Raw genomic sequence first — 21,086 nt, 5'->3', positions numbered from 1 at the left:
GAAGTGAGGAGCCACCATGACTGGTTAGGTTACATGCTAGGGTTGGGGTGGAGCGGTAGCTGCACAGGAACTCACATCCAATCACGAGTTCCTCGGGTAGAGTCTATCCTGGGGACTCTAACACCCCAAGAGAGCCAGAAGTGAGTTCCAATGTCCTGATATATGTCATTTATAACGTGCCTGTACACAAGTGTTTCTAGGCGCGACATGTCATGGTGTTGGACAATTTGCAGACATAACATTCAGAATACTGGTTGTGGAATGAGAGGCCCCAGCAGCCCCTGACTTGTGTACCTGGACTGGCGTAAAGGCCCAGCCAAATTAAGCTTCTGCACCGTGTGTACTGGACACCTGACAGGATGCATAAAAGGAATATGCTGGACAGTGAGGAATATGCGTGACAGGAATATGCGTGACAGTTAGGAATATGCATGACAGTTAGGAATATGCGTGACAGTGAGGAATATGCGTGACAGTGAGGAATATGCGTGTCAGGAATATGCGTGACACTGAGGAATATGGGTGACAGGAATATACATGACAGTTAGGAATATGCGTGACAGTGAGGAATATGCGTGGCAGGAATATGCGTGACAGTTAGGAATATGCGTGACAGGAATATGCGTGACAGTTAGGAATATGCATGACAGTTAGGAATATGCGTGACAGTGAGGAATATGCGTGACAGTGAGGAATATGCGTGTCAGGAATATGCGTGACAGTGAGGAATATGGGTGACAGGAATATGCATGACAGTTAGGAATATGCGTGACAGTGAGGAATATGCGTGACAGGAATATGCGTGACAGTTAGGAATATGCGTGACAGTGAGGAATATGCGTGACAGGAATATGCGTGACAGTTAGGAATATGCATGACAGTTAGGAATATGCATGACAGTGAGGAATATGCATGACAGTGAGGAATATGCGTGTCAGGAATATGCGTGACAGTGAGGAATATGGGTGACAGGAATATGCATGACAGTTAGGAATATGCGTGACAGTGAGGAATATGCGTGACAGGAATATGTGTGACAGTTAGGAATATGCGTGACAGTGAGGAATATGCGTGACAGGAATATGCGTGACAGTTAGGAATATGCATGACAGTTAGGAATATGCGTGACAGTGAGGAATATGCGTGACAGTGAGGAATATGCGTGACAGGAATATGCGTGACAGTGAGGAATATGGGTGACAGGAATATGCATGACAGTTAGGAATATGCGTGACAGTGAGGAATATGCGTGACAGTTAGGAATATGCATGAAAGTTAGGAATATGCGTGACAGTGAGGAATATGCTTGTCAGGAATATGCGTGACAGTGAGGAATATGGGTGACAGGAATATACATGACAGTTAGGAATATGCGTGACAGTGAGGAATATGCGTGACAGGAATATGCGTGACAGTTAGGAATATGCGTGACAGTGATGAATATGCGTGACAGGAATATGCGTGACAGTTAGGAATATGCGTGACAGTTAGGAATATGCGTGACAGTTAGGAATATGCGTGACAGTGAGGAATATGCGTGACAGGAATATGCGTGACAGTGAGGAATATGGGTGACAGGAATATGCATGACAGTTAGGAATATGCGTGACAGTGAGGAATATGCGTGACAGTTAGGAATATGCATGACAGTTAGGAATATGCGTGACAGTGAGGAATATGCTTGTCAGGAATATGCGTGACAGTGAGGAATATGGGTGACAGGAATATACATGACAGTTAGGAATATGCGTGACAGTGAGGAATATGCGTGACAGGAATATGCGTGACAGTTAGGAATATGCGTGACAGTGAGGAATATGCGTGACAGGAATATGCGTGACAGTTAGGAATATGCATGACAGTTAGGAATATGCGTGACAGTGAGGAATATGCGTGACAGTGAGGAATATGCGTGACAGGAATATGCGTGACAGTGAGGAATATGGGTGACAGGAATATGCATGACAGTTAGGAATATGCGTGACAGTGAGGAATATGCGTGACAGTTAGGAATATGCATGACAGTTAGGAATATGCGTGACAGTGAGGAATATGCGTGACAGTGAGGAATATGCGTGACAGGAATATGCGTGACAGTGAGGAATATGGGTGACAGGAATATGCATGACAGTTAGGAATATGCGTGACAGTTAGGAATATGCATGACAGTTAGGAATATGCGTGACAGTGAGGAATATGCGTGACAGTGAGGAATATGCGTGACAGGAATATGCGTGACAGTGAGGAATATGGGTGACAGGAATATGCATGACAGTTAGGAATATGCGTGACAGTGAGGAATATGCGTGACAGTTAGGAATATGCATGACAGTTAGGAATATGCGTGACAGTGAGGAATATGCGTGTCAGGAATATGCGTGACAGTGAGGAATATGGGTGACAGGAATATGCATGACAGTTAGGAATATGCGTGACAGTGAGGAATATGCGTGACAGGAATATGCGTGACAGTTAGGAATATGCGTGACAGTGAGGAATATGCGTGACAGGAATATGCGTGACAGTTAGGAATATGCATGACAGTTGGGAATATGCGTGACAGTGAGGAATATGCGTGACAGTGAGGAATATGCGTGACAGGAATATGCGTGACAGTGAGGAATATGGGTGACAGGAATATGCATGACAGTTAGGAATATGCGTGACAGTGAGAAATATGCGTGACAGGAATATGCGTGACAGTTAGGAATATGCATGACGGTTAGGAATATGCGTGACAGATAGGAATATGCGTGACAGTGAGGAATATGCGTGACAGTTAGGAATATGCATGACAGTTAGGAATATGCGTGACAGTGAGGAATATGCATGACAGTTATGAATATGCATGACAGTTAGGAATGTGTGTTGTATCACATGACAGCTTTGTGGGATGGTAACCCACACACATATATTTTCTCGTTTTTCTCTCTTTCCCTTTCCCCTTCGTTTTTTAACGTTTTTAAAACGTGCTGTTGTGATGTTCCTGGAATTTGTTGTAAATTGTGTTGCTTTTGTTTTGGGATCTGATTGTCTTTGTGAATGCAAGCTTTGAAGAACATTCCGAATACTGCTGGCCGGGATTAAAGTGGCCCAGTAGTGCTGCATCTCATGGCATAGCACGAGGGTCACACAGGCCATCTGGACACGTGTGTACGGTAGCCGGGTGCTATGAACAGGTGCGGGCAGCATGCGAAGAAATTAGGCACTACAGTGCCCGATTCTGAAAGGCACACGCAGGGTGTTAAGAAATCGAGGGGGGGCCTCATTTGGGGGCGTTGCTTATGGGGTGTGCGTGGCCTAAAAAGTACACACACCATAGTAAGGTACGTAAACAAATATATAAGTGCATATAAGCATTTATAAATGTGTATGAATACCGTACTATGGTGTGTGTGCTATGCCGGCCATCTTTTATAAATATCTGTTTATAAATGATGGCTTGCAAAGTACACAAACCATAGTAAGGTACGCACATTAATATATAAATGATTACATTTATATATTTGTTTGCATGCCTTATTATGTTTTGTGTACTTCAAGATGGCTTGAAAACTACACAAGCCACAGTAAGGTACGCACACACATATATAAGATTTATATATGTGTGTGCGCGTACCTTATGGTTTCCATGCTTTTCAAGCCATCTTTTTAAAACATTTCTATGTTTATAAAAGATGGCTTGAAAAGTACACTGTTCAATCCATCTTTTATAAAACTTTCACGACGACAAAGCCAGAGGCGTCTTTGTCCATCGGCAAAGCTTTATAAAAGATGGCTTCAATTGTGTAATTATCAAGCCATCTTTTATAAACCTCGAAATATGTCGAGGAGGCAACAGGTTCGCTCAAGGTTAAAGACACCTGGCACCTGGGGAAACAAAGGGACAGTAACTTCCTCTGGTGACCCCTTGGGCAAGGGGTCGTCAGAGTAAGTTACAGTGACTGACAGAAGTGCCAACCAGCTACAGCAACGCTGCGGCTGGCTGGCACTTCTGTCAGTTTACCTCACTTAATGGCGGACGAATCTCCAGTCGTGGCGGTGACCACGGCCGCAGCGGGATAATGCAACCTGCCAAAATTGTGTTGGGACCAGCCAGCCCCGGCCCACTTAAAGCACTGCAGTTTCAGCTTAGTTGAAAGAGCTGTATGTGGGTTCTCACTTCCGGGGGCTGGGAGGTGTGGTGTGTGGAGGGGGAATTGGCCTGTAGTAATGGCAGCAGCCACCTTATTTTCCTGTCAAAACACTGAAAACTAAGCACTCATCCCACGATCATTATCACTCACCCATAAGGTTTAATTCTTATTTGTGTTGTGAGTCAAGTCTGTACTTTTCTGTCTCCCTGTGAAGGGCGGATAGCTCTGTGGCAGCGCGGATCTTGGAAACAAGACCACGCTAAGCGAACACAGGTTTGAATCCCTGATCTGCGCTAGAAAAAACCGAGTGCGTTATAAATGACCTGCACTTCCACAAGATACCTACGGGTTATGTGTGCTGCAAATAAATTCAAATAAAAAAAATAATAATAAAAAGGGGTGTTGCTGGGCTACGCTAATGTCAGGACTCGGGCGTCGGGGCTAGCTAGCCTTTTAGTTGCAGCCCCTGAGCTTCTATTCGGGACTACACCCAAAATACCCGGGGCTGTATCCCCCCAGACCTCTTCTAGAGATGCCTCTGCCCCTGAGTTTTCCCACTCTTGCCCTTTCCAACTCTCCTTCCCCGTCACCTTTTCAGGCACCCACGGCCCTGATGTGCATGGAAACGGGCAAGGCTCGGCGCTTTAAGACCCCTGAGCTTGTGATGCGAGCAGCAGCGAAGGACAAGAGCTAACATAACATAACAGGAAAGAGCAAGGGAAAGCAAAGCTCCCCTAGGATAGGGGCACGGCCGACTTACCCAACTCGTGTGCCAGGGTGAAGGCCGCCTGCAGCCCGTCATCTTCAATGACGGAACAGCTTCTGCTGGGATCACACATGGTGCCAATGTCGGCGACGCCAAGAGTGTCACAGCTGTGATGCCCACAAAAGTCCTACAGAGACAAAAAAAAGAACATTTCCCTGAGTAACGAAGGCTCGCCAGCGTAACACACACGCGCGTTAGCACGCACGCACGCACACACATCCACACACGCATGCACACACGCACGCACGCACGCCTGGAACCTTCAAGGTAAAGGAACATGGTGTGCTCTCCCACGCATGGATATTCGAGTCTGAGTGACAGCATCGCATAGCGTCTCATCTGGAAACGCTATATCCGGGGGGCAAAGTGTCCACATACTAAACCCATGAATAATACATTGCAGGAATGCCGACCTATGCAGCGCACGCCACACGTTGCATTGCCGCCAGGGGCTTAAATACGCGGTTTCATTATTGCCCCACGCATGTTATGACACTCCGGCAGATGAAAGGCTGAGTAGGTGGTAAGAGGGTGCGCTGTGCGTGTCCCCAGGCGGGCCCTCAGCCCACAGGGCCACTGCACCAGCCTGCAGATATAGCTCACAGGGTAGGAATGCTGGCATTCAGAACACACGGCGTCGGGAAGTAGATGCCATGCCCTGACGAGCAGGACATGGCACTTTCAAAGGCAGAGGATGTTGTATTGTTTTTGGAGTTGCATTTTTCGTGTGTAATTGTGCACAGTGCCCTCCAGTGTGAGTATTTTTGATACGCAGGGCAAGGCTACGTTTTGATGCTCCATGCCAGCTGCCTGCCGCCCTCTGACGCTGTCAGAACGTATCGCGAGAAGAGACATGAGACAGGGGGCTGTGGGCTGTCCCTCGGAGACATGCTTAGACAAGCCGAATGGACGGGGCGAACCCGGCTTGTGCTGCGTGAGTTGGGAAGATATAGGCTGCGCCCAGTGCACAGGGCCCTTAGTATTTGCGGGGCCCTGTGCAGCTAAATATGTGTGGGGCCCTCTTATCCGAATCGCAGAAAATGATGTCACAAAATGAATATTTCATATCTGCGGGAATCAAATAAAGTGACGACTAATGTATGACTTTCAACTGTTAATATCACTTATCAAAGCAAAATATATTTACTGGGAACGTATTTAAGCAGTCGGGGTAAGCAATTCCGCAGGTCTTCCAATGTTATCAATGGGGCTCTAGACCCCCCGCCCCCCAAAGAGTGGGGCAGGGTACAATAACATACGCACAGGGACTTCACTTCTCTTAAAAGTGAAATATGCACATTTAATTCAACTGCTCTTCCCTAATAGAACAAAATTCACAGTAACAAAGCGCGTTGTGTTTCACTAGGGACCCATGTACTCAGATGTTGGTTTTCAAATGTACCCATGTCTTGTAACACGGAATAACAATCGGCCATTAGACAGCCTTGACGAGGGCCATTGATGGCCGAAACACGTGTCGGCTTGGACAGACCATCAGACTTGGATCTAGGCAGACACCACAGTATGAATTGCAGACTCTGATATTTTGGGAAATGCGCGTTTGATGTTGGGAAATTCTTCTTATATGCTTAAACAAGCTTTGACAAAGCCAATAGACCTGGCTTTTGTATAGGCATGGGATGAGCATATCCCAGACACTTGGATAAGGGTACTACATGGCCGTTAGATGACGACACTTGCCAAATGGTGTTAGCACCTGCATGTTCGACAGCAGTGCTTAGCAAATGCCTACATAATGTCTACATGAGCCGAAACTGTTGGCTTTGCCAATGCTTGTTTTTAACATCAGGAGCGGGTTTACAGCTCTAATTAAGCTAGAGACTTTTAAAATACTTCTTGCAAATAAACACGGCACAATTCTAGGGTCCCCACGGGCGGACGCTGTCCCCACTGGATGTTTTTGAGGGCAGCGATAAAAGCAAGTATGATGTATTTAACTGAATGTATCATTTAGTGCCTCAAAGCTGGGGCATCATGGGTAACATGCCTCACACTAAGGCTTTGTTCCGCAATAATTTGGTACAGATGCGTGGATTTAAAAGGTGCTCACATTTTATACTTTGAAAGGACCGCTAGAAGAAAATATCCTCTCTTGGGGTCATTGTTCATGAGTTGGTGATTCCTGAAAGGCGAATCGCCGTTGGCTCTGTGCACTTTCAATGATTAGGCATGGCCAATTAAATGGAATTTCATACTTGACTTTAAGCTCTGGCCCTTCCTGGTGACGTCACTTCCCATTTTGATCTTAGTGGGTCCTCCCATTTTTTAGTTTGAGCTTTTGTATGGCACTCAAGCATCTACTGGAAGCCAGAAGTATTGCCTTGGTGCGAGCGAGGGAGGGATATGAATGGAGACAGACAGCTTGTGGGTGTAGTTTGGTTATTTATCCCCCCATTAACTCTCCATGGCCATGCTAATACCTACGGCCATTTCTACTCACTCGCTACCCCTACCGGCTCAACACACATCCTCCTGGGATCTCTTTCAGCTTGCTCTAAAAAGCTGTAACATCATACTTTGCATTCCAGTGTTATTTCTAAGTAGTCTGCCGAGAGTTCATTTGGTATTTGCCGCTGCTCTGAGTGTGCTAATGGTGAAATAAAGATACCTTCACCAAATGTGCATTCAGCCACTTAATTTATATATGTCCCTTGCAATGAAATCCTGTGAAGAATAGGCACTGACAAAGTCAACAGTTCTGACGTGTGCATAAGACACTGCTATCATATGTTCATGGAATCACACCGTTTTCCAACTGTTCCCATTTTATGGTCAGGTGGCACTGTGTTGGCAGTGCCTGCCAATTTGCAATCCCATCACTACATACAAGCCACAACAGATGGATTTGCCAATGCTTGTTTTGTATGTGTTGTGTCCAGGAAATAACATTGGCATCCCCTTAAAAGCAGGTAAATAGCTCGAACGGATGTTGGGGAATAATAATATTCACAAAAAGTAGCTTATGAGAATATTTGAACCTGTGCTAGAGTGACTCGGGGTGTCTATACTATAACACACATGGGACCATCACTACCGGAAAGGAAATAATGTCACTGCAGGTAAATTCAACACCGGGCTTATAATACATGAATTCTTTATATAGTAGGTGGGGATGGCCCTATTGGTCTAGCATGTCATTGCGTTCAATGGGTGAGAAAATAACCAAAGAACACACCCAGGCTGCGGTATCCTTCTCATATCCACCTCCCTCCCATCGTCACCAGTCATGGCAATAGTTTTGGCTTATAGGCTGTGCTCACAGCACCACCTAATGGCCAAAACAAAAAAAGACCCAACAGGTTTTCAATATACTTCTGGGTCAATTTGTCATAACAGAGTGAATTTTACAGAAACAAATGTAAAAGGTGGAACGGTGCCACCCTCAAAGGCTTTTCACAACCAAAGAATAACTTGTGTATTTGCAAAGCATATGCTGCCCAGCTTTTCCGTAACACAGGATATACTTTTAGAAAACTTTTCTTTTTTTACAATAGCCCAGCACACCTGCATTTGCCACCTCCAATGTGTGCATGTAGGACTTCAGCGGGAGCAGTTAATGGGCCTCATTATAATGTTGGCGGCCACGGTATGAACGGTGCCGGTAAGGCACCGGCACCGTTCACACCGTACTGCCGAATTACGAGTTCTGCTCGCGGGTTCCTGACAGGTGCCAGGTAAGAGCTGTGCGGCACCCGCGAGCACAGCTCGTAATTGCACCGGCACCGTTATCATCGGTGCGGTGTAACCATGCTGCCCTATTGGGCAGAATGGGGATCGGGAGCCCGGCAATACCGCCACCTGTGAATGGGCAATTACCGGCCCATTCAACTCATAATGGCCCGGGTATTACCCAATCGCGGGTGGCGGTGCCAGCAGCGAGTTTGGCGGTAGCCGTGCCTGTAAAACTCGCAATGAGGCCCAATGTCTTTGTCAGTGATGGTTCTGTCGGGTTTCTTTGGCCCTCTGTTGCACACACTTTGCACTGAGCAGAGTAAAGGTCTGTAGGGGGTAGCGGCCGCCCTTACCTTCCGTGTCAGCAGGATGGCGGTGTCGTAGTGCTCCGGCTGGCGGTCACTCGCCGGGTTCAATCTTTGCTGCCAGCTGCAGAAGTTGCGCAGCGTGAGCCCCCCATTGTCCGACACCTCTGGGCCCAGCTCCTCATCATCCACCACGACCACCTTCACGACCACCAGGCGCAGCAGGTTCTTCAGGCTGGGGTGCTTGTAGATACGAGCAGCCACAGACATCAGGGTCAAGATATGATTCTGGGGGAGCAATGGAAGGCCACACGCTGAGGGTTAAACCTTGTCCACTAGAAACCTGCTCCTATACATTCCGGTGGCCCGCTAAAATACCAGGGCACCAAAAGCACACATTTCCTGAAATGTGCCTGTGTTTATTTGAGTTTATTCGGATATGAGCCATCAAAGTGCAAACAGCTAAACATACAGCCGAAAGAATAAAATGAGAGCCTCACCTCGACAATGAAACAGCTGTAATGCATAATACAATAATACATATGAGGAGACATCCATTTCCTTTCCCAATTGTATACATCGTATAAAAAATCTCCTACACAAACCAGACCGCTGCAGATTGAACGTCGATCGTGGTTAACAGTTAGAAGGCGGCGGGGGGGCAAACAGGACTTGAGGAGGCAAGGTCCGTCTCAGCTGTGCACACTGCCTTCTTGGACGACACCAGAAATCCGAATCCCTCCCCATCTCCTAGAGTGTGTGCAAGTCACTGCTTACATCACCAGGCGCACAGCCCCCTTCACAATAAGCAGCAGAGAGATACCACCAGTCACCTGCTGAGGAGGGCCTGAGGTGATCTGGGGGAATAGCAAGGGGCAACCAGTGGTGGAAATGGAAACACATTGGTGGGGGATACCACAAGGGCCGGGGTGGCGTTGAGGGGGCCGAACTGCTGTTGACCTCTCATCAAAGGAAATGTCCAAAATAATAGTTCATGCTGCTTCTTTTCCAAACTATATATCAATTCCACTTGAAACCACTTCCATGGCACGGGTGATGAGTTACTTCATTATGCCGATAATAGTTTTGACCAGTGTTGCTGAGTAAATATTCTTTAAAATGCACAATTTGCATCCCATTTTATTTAAAAAAAAACTTCCCCATTCGTACAGGGTAATTTATGTTGCCATAAGCAACTTTTCTTTTACTTGAACTCGACCGAGCACAGCTCCCGCAGCTCCCCTGTGAAAGCAGTTGGGTGGCTGCATCGTGTGGGATAGTTAATGTTAATATGGGTATTTATTTACTCATGCAATGTTTGTCGGATGCCTGTATATTTATTTATTTATGCAATGTTTGTCGGATACCTGTATATTTATTTATTTATGCAATGTTTGTCGGATACAGGTATCCGACAAATATTGCACGAATAAATAATCCCGGTTCATGTATCCGACAAACATTGCATAAATAAATAAATAAACAAACTGGGTCGTGGCTGAGGACTGTAACTTCCTTTTGTGACCCTGTGACCAGTGTTGCTCAGTAAATATTCTTTAAAATACGCAATTTGCATCCCATTTTATTAAAAAAGAAACTCCCCCATTAGTACAGGGTAATTTCTGTTGCCATAAGCAACTTTTATTTTACTTGAACCCCACCGAGCACAGCTCCTGCAGCTCCCCTGTGAAAGCAGTTGGGTGGCTGCATCGTGTGGGATAGTTCCAATGTTAATATGGGTATTTATTTACTCATGCAATGTTTTTCTGATACCTGTATATGCATTTATTTATGCAATGTTTGTCGGATACAGGCATCCGACAAATATTGCACGAATAAATAATCCCGGTTCATGTATCCGACAAACATTGCATAAATAAATAAATAAACAAACTGGGTCGTGGCTGAGGACTGTAACTTCCTTTTGTGACCCTGTGACCAGTGTTGCTCAGCAAATATTCTTTAAAATACACAATTTGCATCCCATTTTATTAAAAAAGAAACTCCCCCATTCGTACAGGGTAATTTATGTTGCCATAAGCAACTTTTATTTTACTTGAACCCCACCGAGCACAGCTCCTGCAGCTCCCCTGTGAAAGCAGTTGGGTGGCTGCATCGTGTGGGATAGTTTCAATGTTAATATGGGTATTTATTTACTCATGCAATGTTTTTCTGATACCTGTATATGCATTTATTTATGCAATGTTTGTCGGATACAGGCATCCGACAAACATTGCATAAATAAATAATCTGGGTCCATGTATCTGACAAACATTGCATAAATAAATAAACAAACCAGGTCGTAGCTGAGGACTGTAACTTCCTCTTGTGACCCCTTGCACAGGGTCACCAGAGGAAGTTACAGTTTTGCTCGCGTGTGCTTTTTTTCCCCAGTGCTGACTCAGGCCGAATCGCAAGATCCGGCTAAACATCTGGTTCTGGATCTCGGATCCGGCAAGAGCTGGCCCAATCGCCAGCACTGGGTACAACGGCCCTAGCAGAGCCGTGCGACCCAGGCGCTAAGCTCCCCATCATATACTACTATTATTATTATTTTATTTATTGCGTACAGACAGGCCTTTGTGAAGCAATGGAGCACTTTATAAGTCATCGGGGAACATCTACGGCGAGGTAAAGAGTTCACAAAGGAGCGGGATCTAACAACGGGCGGCGTCCTGCAAAACTAACACTAAAAAAAATGGTCTTTTCACTAGAAATAGAAAGATTACGCAAGAAAAAGTAATACTGAATTGTAAAAGAATTCTCAGTACAATACACGACATGAAATCTCTGGGATTTTACTTTATATCTAATATTTAATATTTCATTTGTACTCGTTTTTCAAAATTGTGAGTAGGGGATTTTGTGATGCTGCAGAATTCCCACCACATTTATTCAGCCCCAAAATAACAGCCACGGAGACACGTTTCGTGGATGCGCCAATCGCTTCATTTTCACATCAGCCAAGATGTCTTACAATGTGCCTTTTCCCACTCACCAATCTCACCCCTTTTTTCTAGATATCATAGAGCAGCAGGGAGACCATTCAAATGGCAGCGATGCGCAGAATCAATCTTACTGCCATACCATAGCATATCCCAGTAACATACCAGAACATATCTCACAGCTAATTGTCCAGTTGTGGTAACATTTTGGAAGATTTTTTCTTACAATTTTTCTTATATTTCAGTGCACACAATTATCCGTAAAAAGTAGTTGATTGTTTTTGGTGCAGATGTGAAAAGTCTGTTGGCTTTTCCCCTCTAAATAACATTAGTAATGGGGTTCAGTCGGATAAAAGCATTACGAAATTGCCAGCAATGAACAAATCAATAGTTATTGATTAGTGTTATAAGTTTGGGGAAATTGTCAATTAAGACATTTCTACTTAAGATGAGTAATGAATTGAAAAGCTCTGGGGAAATCTGGAAATTAGACTTTTAACCTGGGCTTTGCCAGACAATGATGGTCATGAGGGGCAAGGAATCTTCATGACCAAATGTCCTGTCATTGATGCAGGTTTTATCTTCACCGGATTACTTCCGGCCCCCTTAAATGTTTTCGTTCACATTGGTAGATTGTAACTTTCGAAAGACGCGAAGCGAAGAGAACCCGGTTAAGTCAGACCCCGGGTACTCAGAGTGATTGGACTTTTGTGTCTCCGCTCTCTGTGGCTCTTTTAGTGCATGGATTCTCTTTGGTCCCCGGAGAAGATACCGTTTAGCATTTATTGACAAAGGTTAGTTGATGCTGTAGCATTGGTACAAAGAATCGCAGAGCCCGGCCTCAGTTTTGGACGCCACATCACTCTATGCAGAGGAAGTCAGGGGTGCAAACTTTATAGATTAAATAATCATTGAAATGGTCTTAGTTAATGGGTTTGAATTTCTCAAATGTACATGTGTTGTTTGGGATTCATGCATGTAAATGAAGTGCACATATAGACTTGCTATTGAAGGTTATGGGGTTACCAGAAGCGAGAATAAAATAGTGGCCTGTATACCTTAATCAACATTAAAATGGGCTTTTCTGCCCAAAAATGTCCAACATATTCCCTGGCTTAAAAGTCTTCACTATCTCTATGGTAAGAACTCTAAATAGTTGATCATCATTTTAGTAATAAACACGGTAAAAGGAGAATTGGTGTTAACAGCAATACATTTTCCTCTTTGCAAGTTTTGTCCAAGTGTCTCGATTCGAGTATTGAAGAAAAATTACGAATCTATATTTTCCCTGTGGTTTGAAGGTTATTCTGTGGTGCTCAAACAACTGTGTCTCCAGACAGCGGTCCGTCCTGGCCACAAATGTACTCCGAAAGGTAGCAGAGATGGTAAAACCAATACTCATTTACATCATTTCACAGTGTAACATACGGAGATTGTATCTATGTAATGTACAGTATGTATGCATGTATGTATGTTGTATGGGACTTACATAGTGCAAACTTAGCTGGAAGACATGCGTGGTACAACAAGAAAATGCTCGTAGCAAAGACGAAGCATCAGGCTAATAAAAGTGAAATACGTGGACAGTGAGTGTCCTGTACAGGTTGGAAGTGCCTTCTTTAAACTTCACCCATGGTTTTCAGCATACCCGCCGCCTGAGATCTCAAATATCTGCAGAAGTCCTACCTTCACTGCCTCGATATCATGTTTTAGCAGGAGGAGACTTTTGGTGGCTGCCACCCCTTCGCTACGAAGACTCTATGGTTACATCAACATGGTGCAAGTGGCGCGCGCTGCTTCCACCCAGAGACTAAGATCGACGTGCATGCACTTTCATGCCAGCCATAACCCTGCACCACCCAGCAAGTAAAGGCAGACAGGAAGGAAGGCTGCAGTCATGTTCTCTGCCCCAAACCCCCCCAACCTTGGCACTGGTTCTTAGGGCCCGATTCATACAATAAGCACATAGAGCCCGCAAAGTACTCTGCACGCAACACACACCTTTGCGCGTACCTGCACTAAACAGCATGTTATTGCATTCCATGTATTCATGGAATACCAGCCGCAAAATAACCCCAGGCGCAAGTAGTGGCCGGAGTGCCCACGACATGCTCCCACGCAAAGCAGATCCAGCCACGAATAGCAACTGTTGCATATTCTGTATCCCCTCCATCATGCACCCCATCAATACTGAGGGCCAACCCCCCACAATCAAGGCAGCACCCCAGTGACATTGCATGCGGTCCCCCGTAACTCCTGACTGCACCCCGAAAAAATGCATTACATGTCACATAACTCGAGTCAGCCTCCGGTATATCTGTGTGCGAACCGCCATAAAAGACAGCTGCACACCGCTAATCTGCATGCACACACTCCTCACTTCAACCGGCGCCTCAAATATGCACTGTCACCCCTAAATTGCTGCATGCACCCTACCTCTGTGAATTGGATCGTAGGCGCACAGTGCTCTGCGCCTCCTATCATATGGCGGTGAGTCCACAAGATTTGCGTGTAACCTTTCCCAACGGGAGGTTGCGCGTTGGGTTCCATGAATTCGGTTTGGTTTGCACTTGACTGTGTGCGCAATTACAATGCGTGGCCCATCCCTCAATACGACCACGTTCTTCATCATTTCACTGGAAATATGCAGAATAGGTATGCCCCGCCCCCTATCAATTTCTCTGCATAGGCCCGTCCCACACTTTGCATGGAGTCTCACGCAGTAAGCACTGACGCCCGACGCCCGACTTAACGCAAAGAGGTGACAGACCTCAGTAGAGTTCCCGCAAGGTCCAGCAAATGCACGCAAAGCCAGTTCCATGAATCGACCGAAGGAGTTCTGCACGCTGATTAGTGCGCAAAGCCACTTTTTAGCACAGAGATATTTCTATAAATCAGGTCCTTAATGACTTCAACACCCAGGCACTGAGCCCATGAATAAATACCATGGCCTCAGGTGGTAATACATTACTTCTCAGGTGCAAGACAATTAAGCTTATATTTGGTAGCGCGGGCTGAGTGTGCAAGGAAGCCCTGCAAAGTGAGAGAGTTTACAAGATGAACTTAGTACTGTTTCAACGGTTTAAAGAGTCAAATATCCAGCACACACACACACAGCAGATCATCTAAAACATTATTCTACTTGCTACAGCATTACGATTATTTGAATAATCCAGAGATCTGCTCATGAGAGCCACCAATAAGGACTATGAGAAGAAATCGATCACAGATAAGAGGCAAATACATAATCAAAGATTAATGATCTTGCTTGAGTGCTCAAAAACAGGGAAACTGGCCCAGTGTACTACCTTGTGATGAGTAACAGACAAGTGGTATTATAATCGACGAGAAAGGCTATGTCTAAAGGCTTGGATTTTAGGCAAGAGCAAGAAGCAGGTTCAAATCTCTGGTGGCTCTGCGAGTCCGGGCGTTCTCGCTCCTCGATATTCAGTCTGTCCAGATCCAGGTTGCGGCACTTACAAAGCCAAGTGCCAGGATGGTCTCTAAGGTCACCTCAGACAGGAGCACCCACCTCCTCTGCTTACTGGATATCGGTCTTCCTGAGAAGCACCTACCAATGTGACCAGACCTGATCTTGCCAGAGCGGGGCTGGCGCACCTTGCCGCATTGCCCTGTGTTCTGGGGGAGGGGTAGTTGTCCTATTGGGCATCCCTGTTTTTGTACTTTCAGTGGAATAAGAAACCGAGAGAGAGCCCATGCAAGCCTTGAGGCAATACTTAGGAGGTGGGCCTTTCAATCGTTAGGTACTGCCTAAGATACGGATGCAGCTAAGGTACACTTAAGCGGCGTGTGGCATAGCTGATGAAAGGAGTGGCTTACAGGTGATGAAAGGGGTGGCTTATAGGTGATGAAAGGGGTGGCTTAGCTGGAACGACTGAGTTATCATGCCTGGCATGAAAAGGAGCCAAGTTTATTTTAAATGGTGTGTCAAAAATAATAGATTTACATTTAAATACAAAAATGAAATCTAATCACAGCGGGTTAATAGCAGGTTCCTCATTTCTTTTTTAGGAAATCCATGATTTATGTGTATTACGTGTTTAAATCAATCTAATGGCAAAACTTTAATTTAACATGTTGCTAAAAAACAAACAATACATATCCATTTAAAATATCTTCACCCTCTGAGTGTTACAAAACAAATTAAGTAACTTAAAAAGTTACACGCTAATAATGTGATTCTACACAAGGAGCAACAGTGACATCTACTGGGCAGGAGCATTGCTCTCACTCAGAATCTTTTCATTGACTTTTTGAGCTCAGAAAATCAACTCTGGGAAATCTGGTTGAGAAGCACCGGCAGGGTTATGGCCCAATATCAATTCTGGGGCCCTGTCAAGTCCTCGAGGGCCCCAGACCACATAGCCCTGCCTCTGACAACGTCAAAGGGACCCAGGTGAGAGATGGGAAGGCTGGGATCAATGGGGTGTGGGTGACATTGAAGAAATATCCCCCAACTGGACAGAGAAGTTAATGTCCACTCAGGTCCCCAAATACATGCTTGACCATCACTGGCCCTGGCACCTCCACACAAAACAGTGCGGACAAAATAAAGCCGGCTCCAAAGCTCTTCATTCTGAGCAAAGCGGCTCCAAACCTCTTCATTCTGAGTAAAGCCGGCTCCAAAGCTCTTCATTCTGAGCAAAGCCGGCTCCAAAGCTCATCATTCTGAGTAAAGCCGGCTCCAAAGCTCTTCATTCTGAGCAAAGCGGCTCCAAACCTCTTCATTCTGAGTAAAGCCGGCTCCAAAGCTCTTCATTCTGAGCAAAGCCGGCTCCAAAGCTCATCATTCTGAGCAAAGCCGGCTCCAAAGCTCTTCATTGTAAGTAAAGCCGGCTCCAAAGCTCATCATTCTGTGGTGCTATAGCTGTTGTGTCACAGGGGAGTGCACTCATTCAGGGTGATAACGTTAGTCATTTAAATACAGTTTGATGATAGTATTCTGACAAATTGCTATGACACTTGCACGATAAAACAAGGTTATGGCAAAAGGCAGAAAGAAGCATTGGCAAAGCCAAGAGGTTTGGCCTTTGTGCAGGCATCGGATAGCCATTTGCCCATTACTGCCTCAATGGTACTACATGGCACTAAGATGGCAACCGGTGGAAATGCGTGTGATTACCTGGCCATATGGTGTGAATGCCTGGGAAATGCCTATCAAGTATCTATGTACAAGTCAAATATGTTGGCTTTGCTAATGCTTGTTTTTAATAGGACTTCAGTTCAACCAACATATGTCCGACACACTTTGCTCATACATCAAGTGACTGAAGGAACACTTGGTTAAGACATTTTTACACCAGCTGCAAATTAAGCCATTAACTCTCAGGAAACTACTTGGAAATAGCATTGCCAAGCCATATACATCACATAGTTTGATGTTATGGGTTGATATAGCTGGCTCACAGAGATACCAAGAGGGTGTACTTTGGGCGTGGAGTGGCAGTTAGGGGCTGGGAATGGCCATAGGGATTAGCATGTCCATGGGTGGTCAACAGGTGGTTAAATTACCAGAAAACGCCCACAGACTGTGTGTCCCTCCTGACATCCCATCTCCCTCCTCCATGTACTCTAACAGAATAGTTTCAGCTTATAGGTGGCGCAAAAGCATCACATAATAGCAAAAAGTAAGAAGAAGAAACACAGAGGCGGGTAAACAAAGCAGAACAAAGTTTGGAGTGGATGAGAAGGGAAAGGGGCACATGGGGGGGGTGAGAATCTCCAAATAAAACTAGAAATATGACAAGAAAGCAATTAGTCAAAAGAGAAGCTGTCAGTAATACCCATTTTGCAATAGTGATCATAATAAATACTTGGTCATTCTGGCATGGAACCCTCCACCTTTCCGCAGGGTCTCTGCCCCCACCCAAAGTTATGCTTTATGAAAATAACATTGGACATGTTCAGAGACCTTGGTTTCCCTCGCAGCAACTTCTGTCGCCTTCCTGTCGTTTCAAAGGGTGCAGAATGTCCTGTCATGTGACACAGTGCACTTCCTGGGAGGCCACGTCTCATTGCTTTAAGACTAAACTGGATAATCAAAGGACCATATGGGCCAGGCCTAAAAGACAGAAATCTAGAAACATCCAAAAGGCCACATTAAAGCCTGGAAATCAGAGTAGAAGTGTGCGTCCCGCTGTAATGATGTCATCGACAGTAGGACAAAGTTGGCCGGGCCGCCTGTTCGTTGACTCATTTCATTTGAGCTCTTTTGGTCTTAGGTCACAGGGCGGTAGAGCTTGAAAGCAGGGAAATCATTTCACCAAAATGCCAGGGGTAGCAGAAGTGACATCACATGGCCCTTGACCTCTGAGGACATCACAGGAAGTGATGTCATTTGAACCCACCCCAAAATCACATCACGGGAAGCAATGGAACACAACCTTTCCCAATTCATAAAGCAGGAAGGGGCATCACATAGCATTGTTTCTAAGTAGACTACGAAGAATATGGTTTCGATAGGACTCTAAAGTGATATACATTTCATACAAGAATGGATCACCATTTGTATCGGTAATATCAGCGTGTATAGGCCTATTGATCAAATTAATGTGAATGCAAGCAGACATCCAAGGCCAAACGATAATGATGTGTTGCGCTTCATATAGAACAAATATACATACAGTATCACTCAACCTGTGTTGGTACTCATTTATTAACTTCAGCAGGATGAAAGGCTGAGTTGACCTTACCGGGAGCCGAAACTGCAACCTGCAGATCACACGCACATTGCAGCACCAAGCGCTCAACCCACTGAGCTATTTTACTGGCTGTAGCTATCAGAAAACGAGCCACTCCAGAAACAAAGAACCACATGCTGCTGGCCACAGCCCAGGAGCCTAACAAAAAAAAGATTTTTCAGGAGTTGCAAGGGAGACTCCTGGCGACCCTTAAATGACGTCCCTGGTTGAAAGGGGGATTCACTCTACAATCGGCAGAATTCCAGTCCAGGAACACAATCCTTAATTTACTCTCTAACCTCAGGGTGTAAGCAATGGCATGGTAGGCCACACGTGATCTGATCTGAACACATGACGTGTCAATCAATTCATTTATTTATTTTCATTTTGTTAATGTGGATGGTGAAAAACACACACACCGCTGCCCCCCTACCTTACCTACCCCTCAGCATGCTGAGCCAAAGACCTCTAAGTACTGGATTGGACTCAGCATTTTATCACTCTGAAGTGGATAACGGAATTCCGACTATGCCAGGGATCAGGTGACCTAACATTTGCTCTGGTGCTAAAAAACAGAGCAAATGCCTGAGACCCCAATGTTCTGCTTGTGCATTATGCATTGGCGCAAACAGGTTTTGCTCAGTTCATCTTGCATGAAGGTGTTTGCACTTTATTTCTCTTTCCTTTCGCCTTCTGCCCACACCTCCCCTGTCTTTCCACAGACTGAAGTCTGGTGACACCCTGGCAGGGCCGACATAGCCCACCTCTTGGACAAGGTCATGCTCCGTAAAAGCACCAAGGTGGTGATGGACGTAGTATAATTTTTAAATAACATAACATGACTTGAACCAACATTAAGTTGTCCCGTTTTTGCATTCTGTTTGCTCAATGGCGTCATAATAGATTATGTAATAGGATCTCCGCTAATTTGGAAGACACCACAGTGACTCTATTCCTATTAATCTCGCAGAAGAAATAATGTATGCAACCATCTCACTCGATCGCCCAAAACATTCTGATATATGTATTGGGGCAGAAATGCTTGCTCCAACCTAATAATAAATATAATAATTTAGCATTTATATAGCGCTACGAACCCTTAGGTATCTGAGCACTGCTTATTATTACCCACAGTGTTTGGCCCTGCCAGGACTCGAGCCTGCATCAGCAGTTTCTGCACAGATGTTAAAGCAAGCGCTTTACTCGCTGTGCTATCGGACCGATATGCGGAGGCAGCAAACTGGCAATGAATGCATTTGTATAAAAACCGTAGGGGCTCATCACGACTATGGCAGTGCATCCACTTTCAGCGCAGCACCATACTGCGGCTTTGGAGCTGAGATGGAGGAAATAGCTCCAGCGCTTCGGTGCATGTATTTCTTGCACTTTACTTCCAAAAGTAGTGAAATGATCACAGGATAATTGCAACCTGTGGTCATTTCTGTCAACTCCCCATGGAGTGCCACGCGACCCCAAGAATGGTGACCAACGCTGCATTAGGACCACTCGTAATCTGGCAGATTTGCTTCCAGATTGAGTGGAGGAGACACTAATGGAGTTTGGCTGTAATTATACAGAAATCCATCTATACCAAAGGGCTGAATACTTGTACCCAGAAACCTGTCAGCAACAAGGGAGCCAAACTACACACGATATTCCATTAATGCCACGGGGCTACACACTTATACAGGAAATCTATCAATACCAAGGGAGCATACTTCAACATGGAACTCCATCCATGCCAAGGACCTGCACACATATGCACAGAAATCTATCAATATCAAAGGAGCAGAATCAAAAACAAAAAATCCATTTATGACAATGGGCTTCATATCTATAACCGGAAACCTATCAATACAGAGGGGGCAGAACTGCATACAAAACTCCTTCTATGCTAAGAGGCTGCATGGTTATACTGGTAAATCCAAACAATACCAAGGGGACACACTTCCACACAGAACTCCATCTATGCCAAGGGGCTGTATGATTACACCCAAAAATCGATAAAAATCTATAAATTCCAAGGGAGCAGTATTACACACAGGAAACCAGGAAACCATCCATACCAAGGAGCAGTATACTTATGCCGGTAAATCTACTAAGGGAGCACATTTACAAACATGAATCCATTTATGCCAAGGAGGTGCTTGCTTATACCCAGAACTCTGCCAATACCAATTGAGGACATTTATACATAGAAATATGTCTATGCCAAAGAGCTGCACAGTTATACACAGAAATACATCAATTGCAAAGGAGCACACTTACACAGAGAAAATAATGTATGCCAAGGGGCTGTAATCTGGGCCCAAAAAAGAAACTCAGTCCAATACCTGGCAACTGACAATAATAGAGTTGACAGAGGATGGAATTATGTAAAGAAGCTGGGAGGAAAACACAAAATCCACAGACAAGCCTTTGCCCAGTTTTGCCAATTGCTCCATTTCTGGACAATAATTTTTAAAGAGAATACGTATCACCAATGATATCATCATGACAAGCGGACTGCAAAACCTGTGTCTATCATTCATTGGTTTGCA

The 21,086-nt window shown here is 45.1% G+C and overlaps 1 protein-coding gene across 1 annotated transcript in view; it reads right to left on the bottom strand.

Moving 5' to 3' along the window:
• The window catches only part of ADAMTS8 (ADAM metallopeptidase with thrombospondin type 1 motif 8), a 123,930-nt gene that overhangs the window by 24,132 nt on the left and 78,712 nt on the right, over positions 1–21,086 (bottom strand). Inside the window, exons 2-3 of the mRNA XM_069614131.1 lie at positions 8,949–9,188; positions 4,897–5,029 (exon numbers count right to left, since the gene is read on the bottom strand). Of these exons, the coding sequence (XP_069470232.1) occupies positions 4,897–5,029; positions 8,949–9,188 (373 nt within the window). The remainder of the gene's footprint in view (positions 1–4,896; positions 5,030–8,948; positions 9,189–21,086) is intronic.

Source organism: Ambystoma mexicanum, chromosome 9 (assembly GCF_040938575.1).
Source record: "Ambystoma mexicanum isolate Mex_15411 chromosome 9, UKY_AmexF1_1, whole genome shotgun sequence".
NCBI lineage: Eukaryota > Metazoa > Chordata > Amphibia > Caudata > Ambystomatidae > Ambystoma > Ambystoma mexicanum.
Note: the sequence above shows the minus strand (reverse complement) of the source record. Positions and strands in the feature narration are given on the sequence as shown.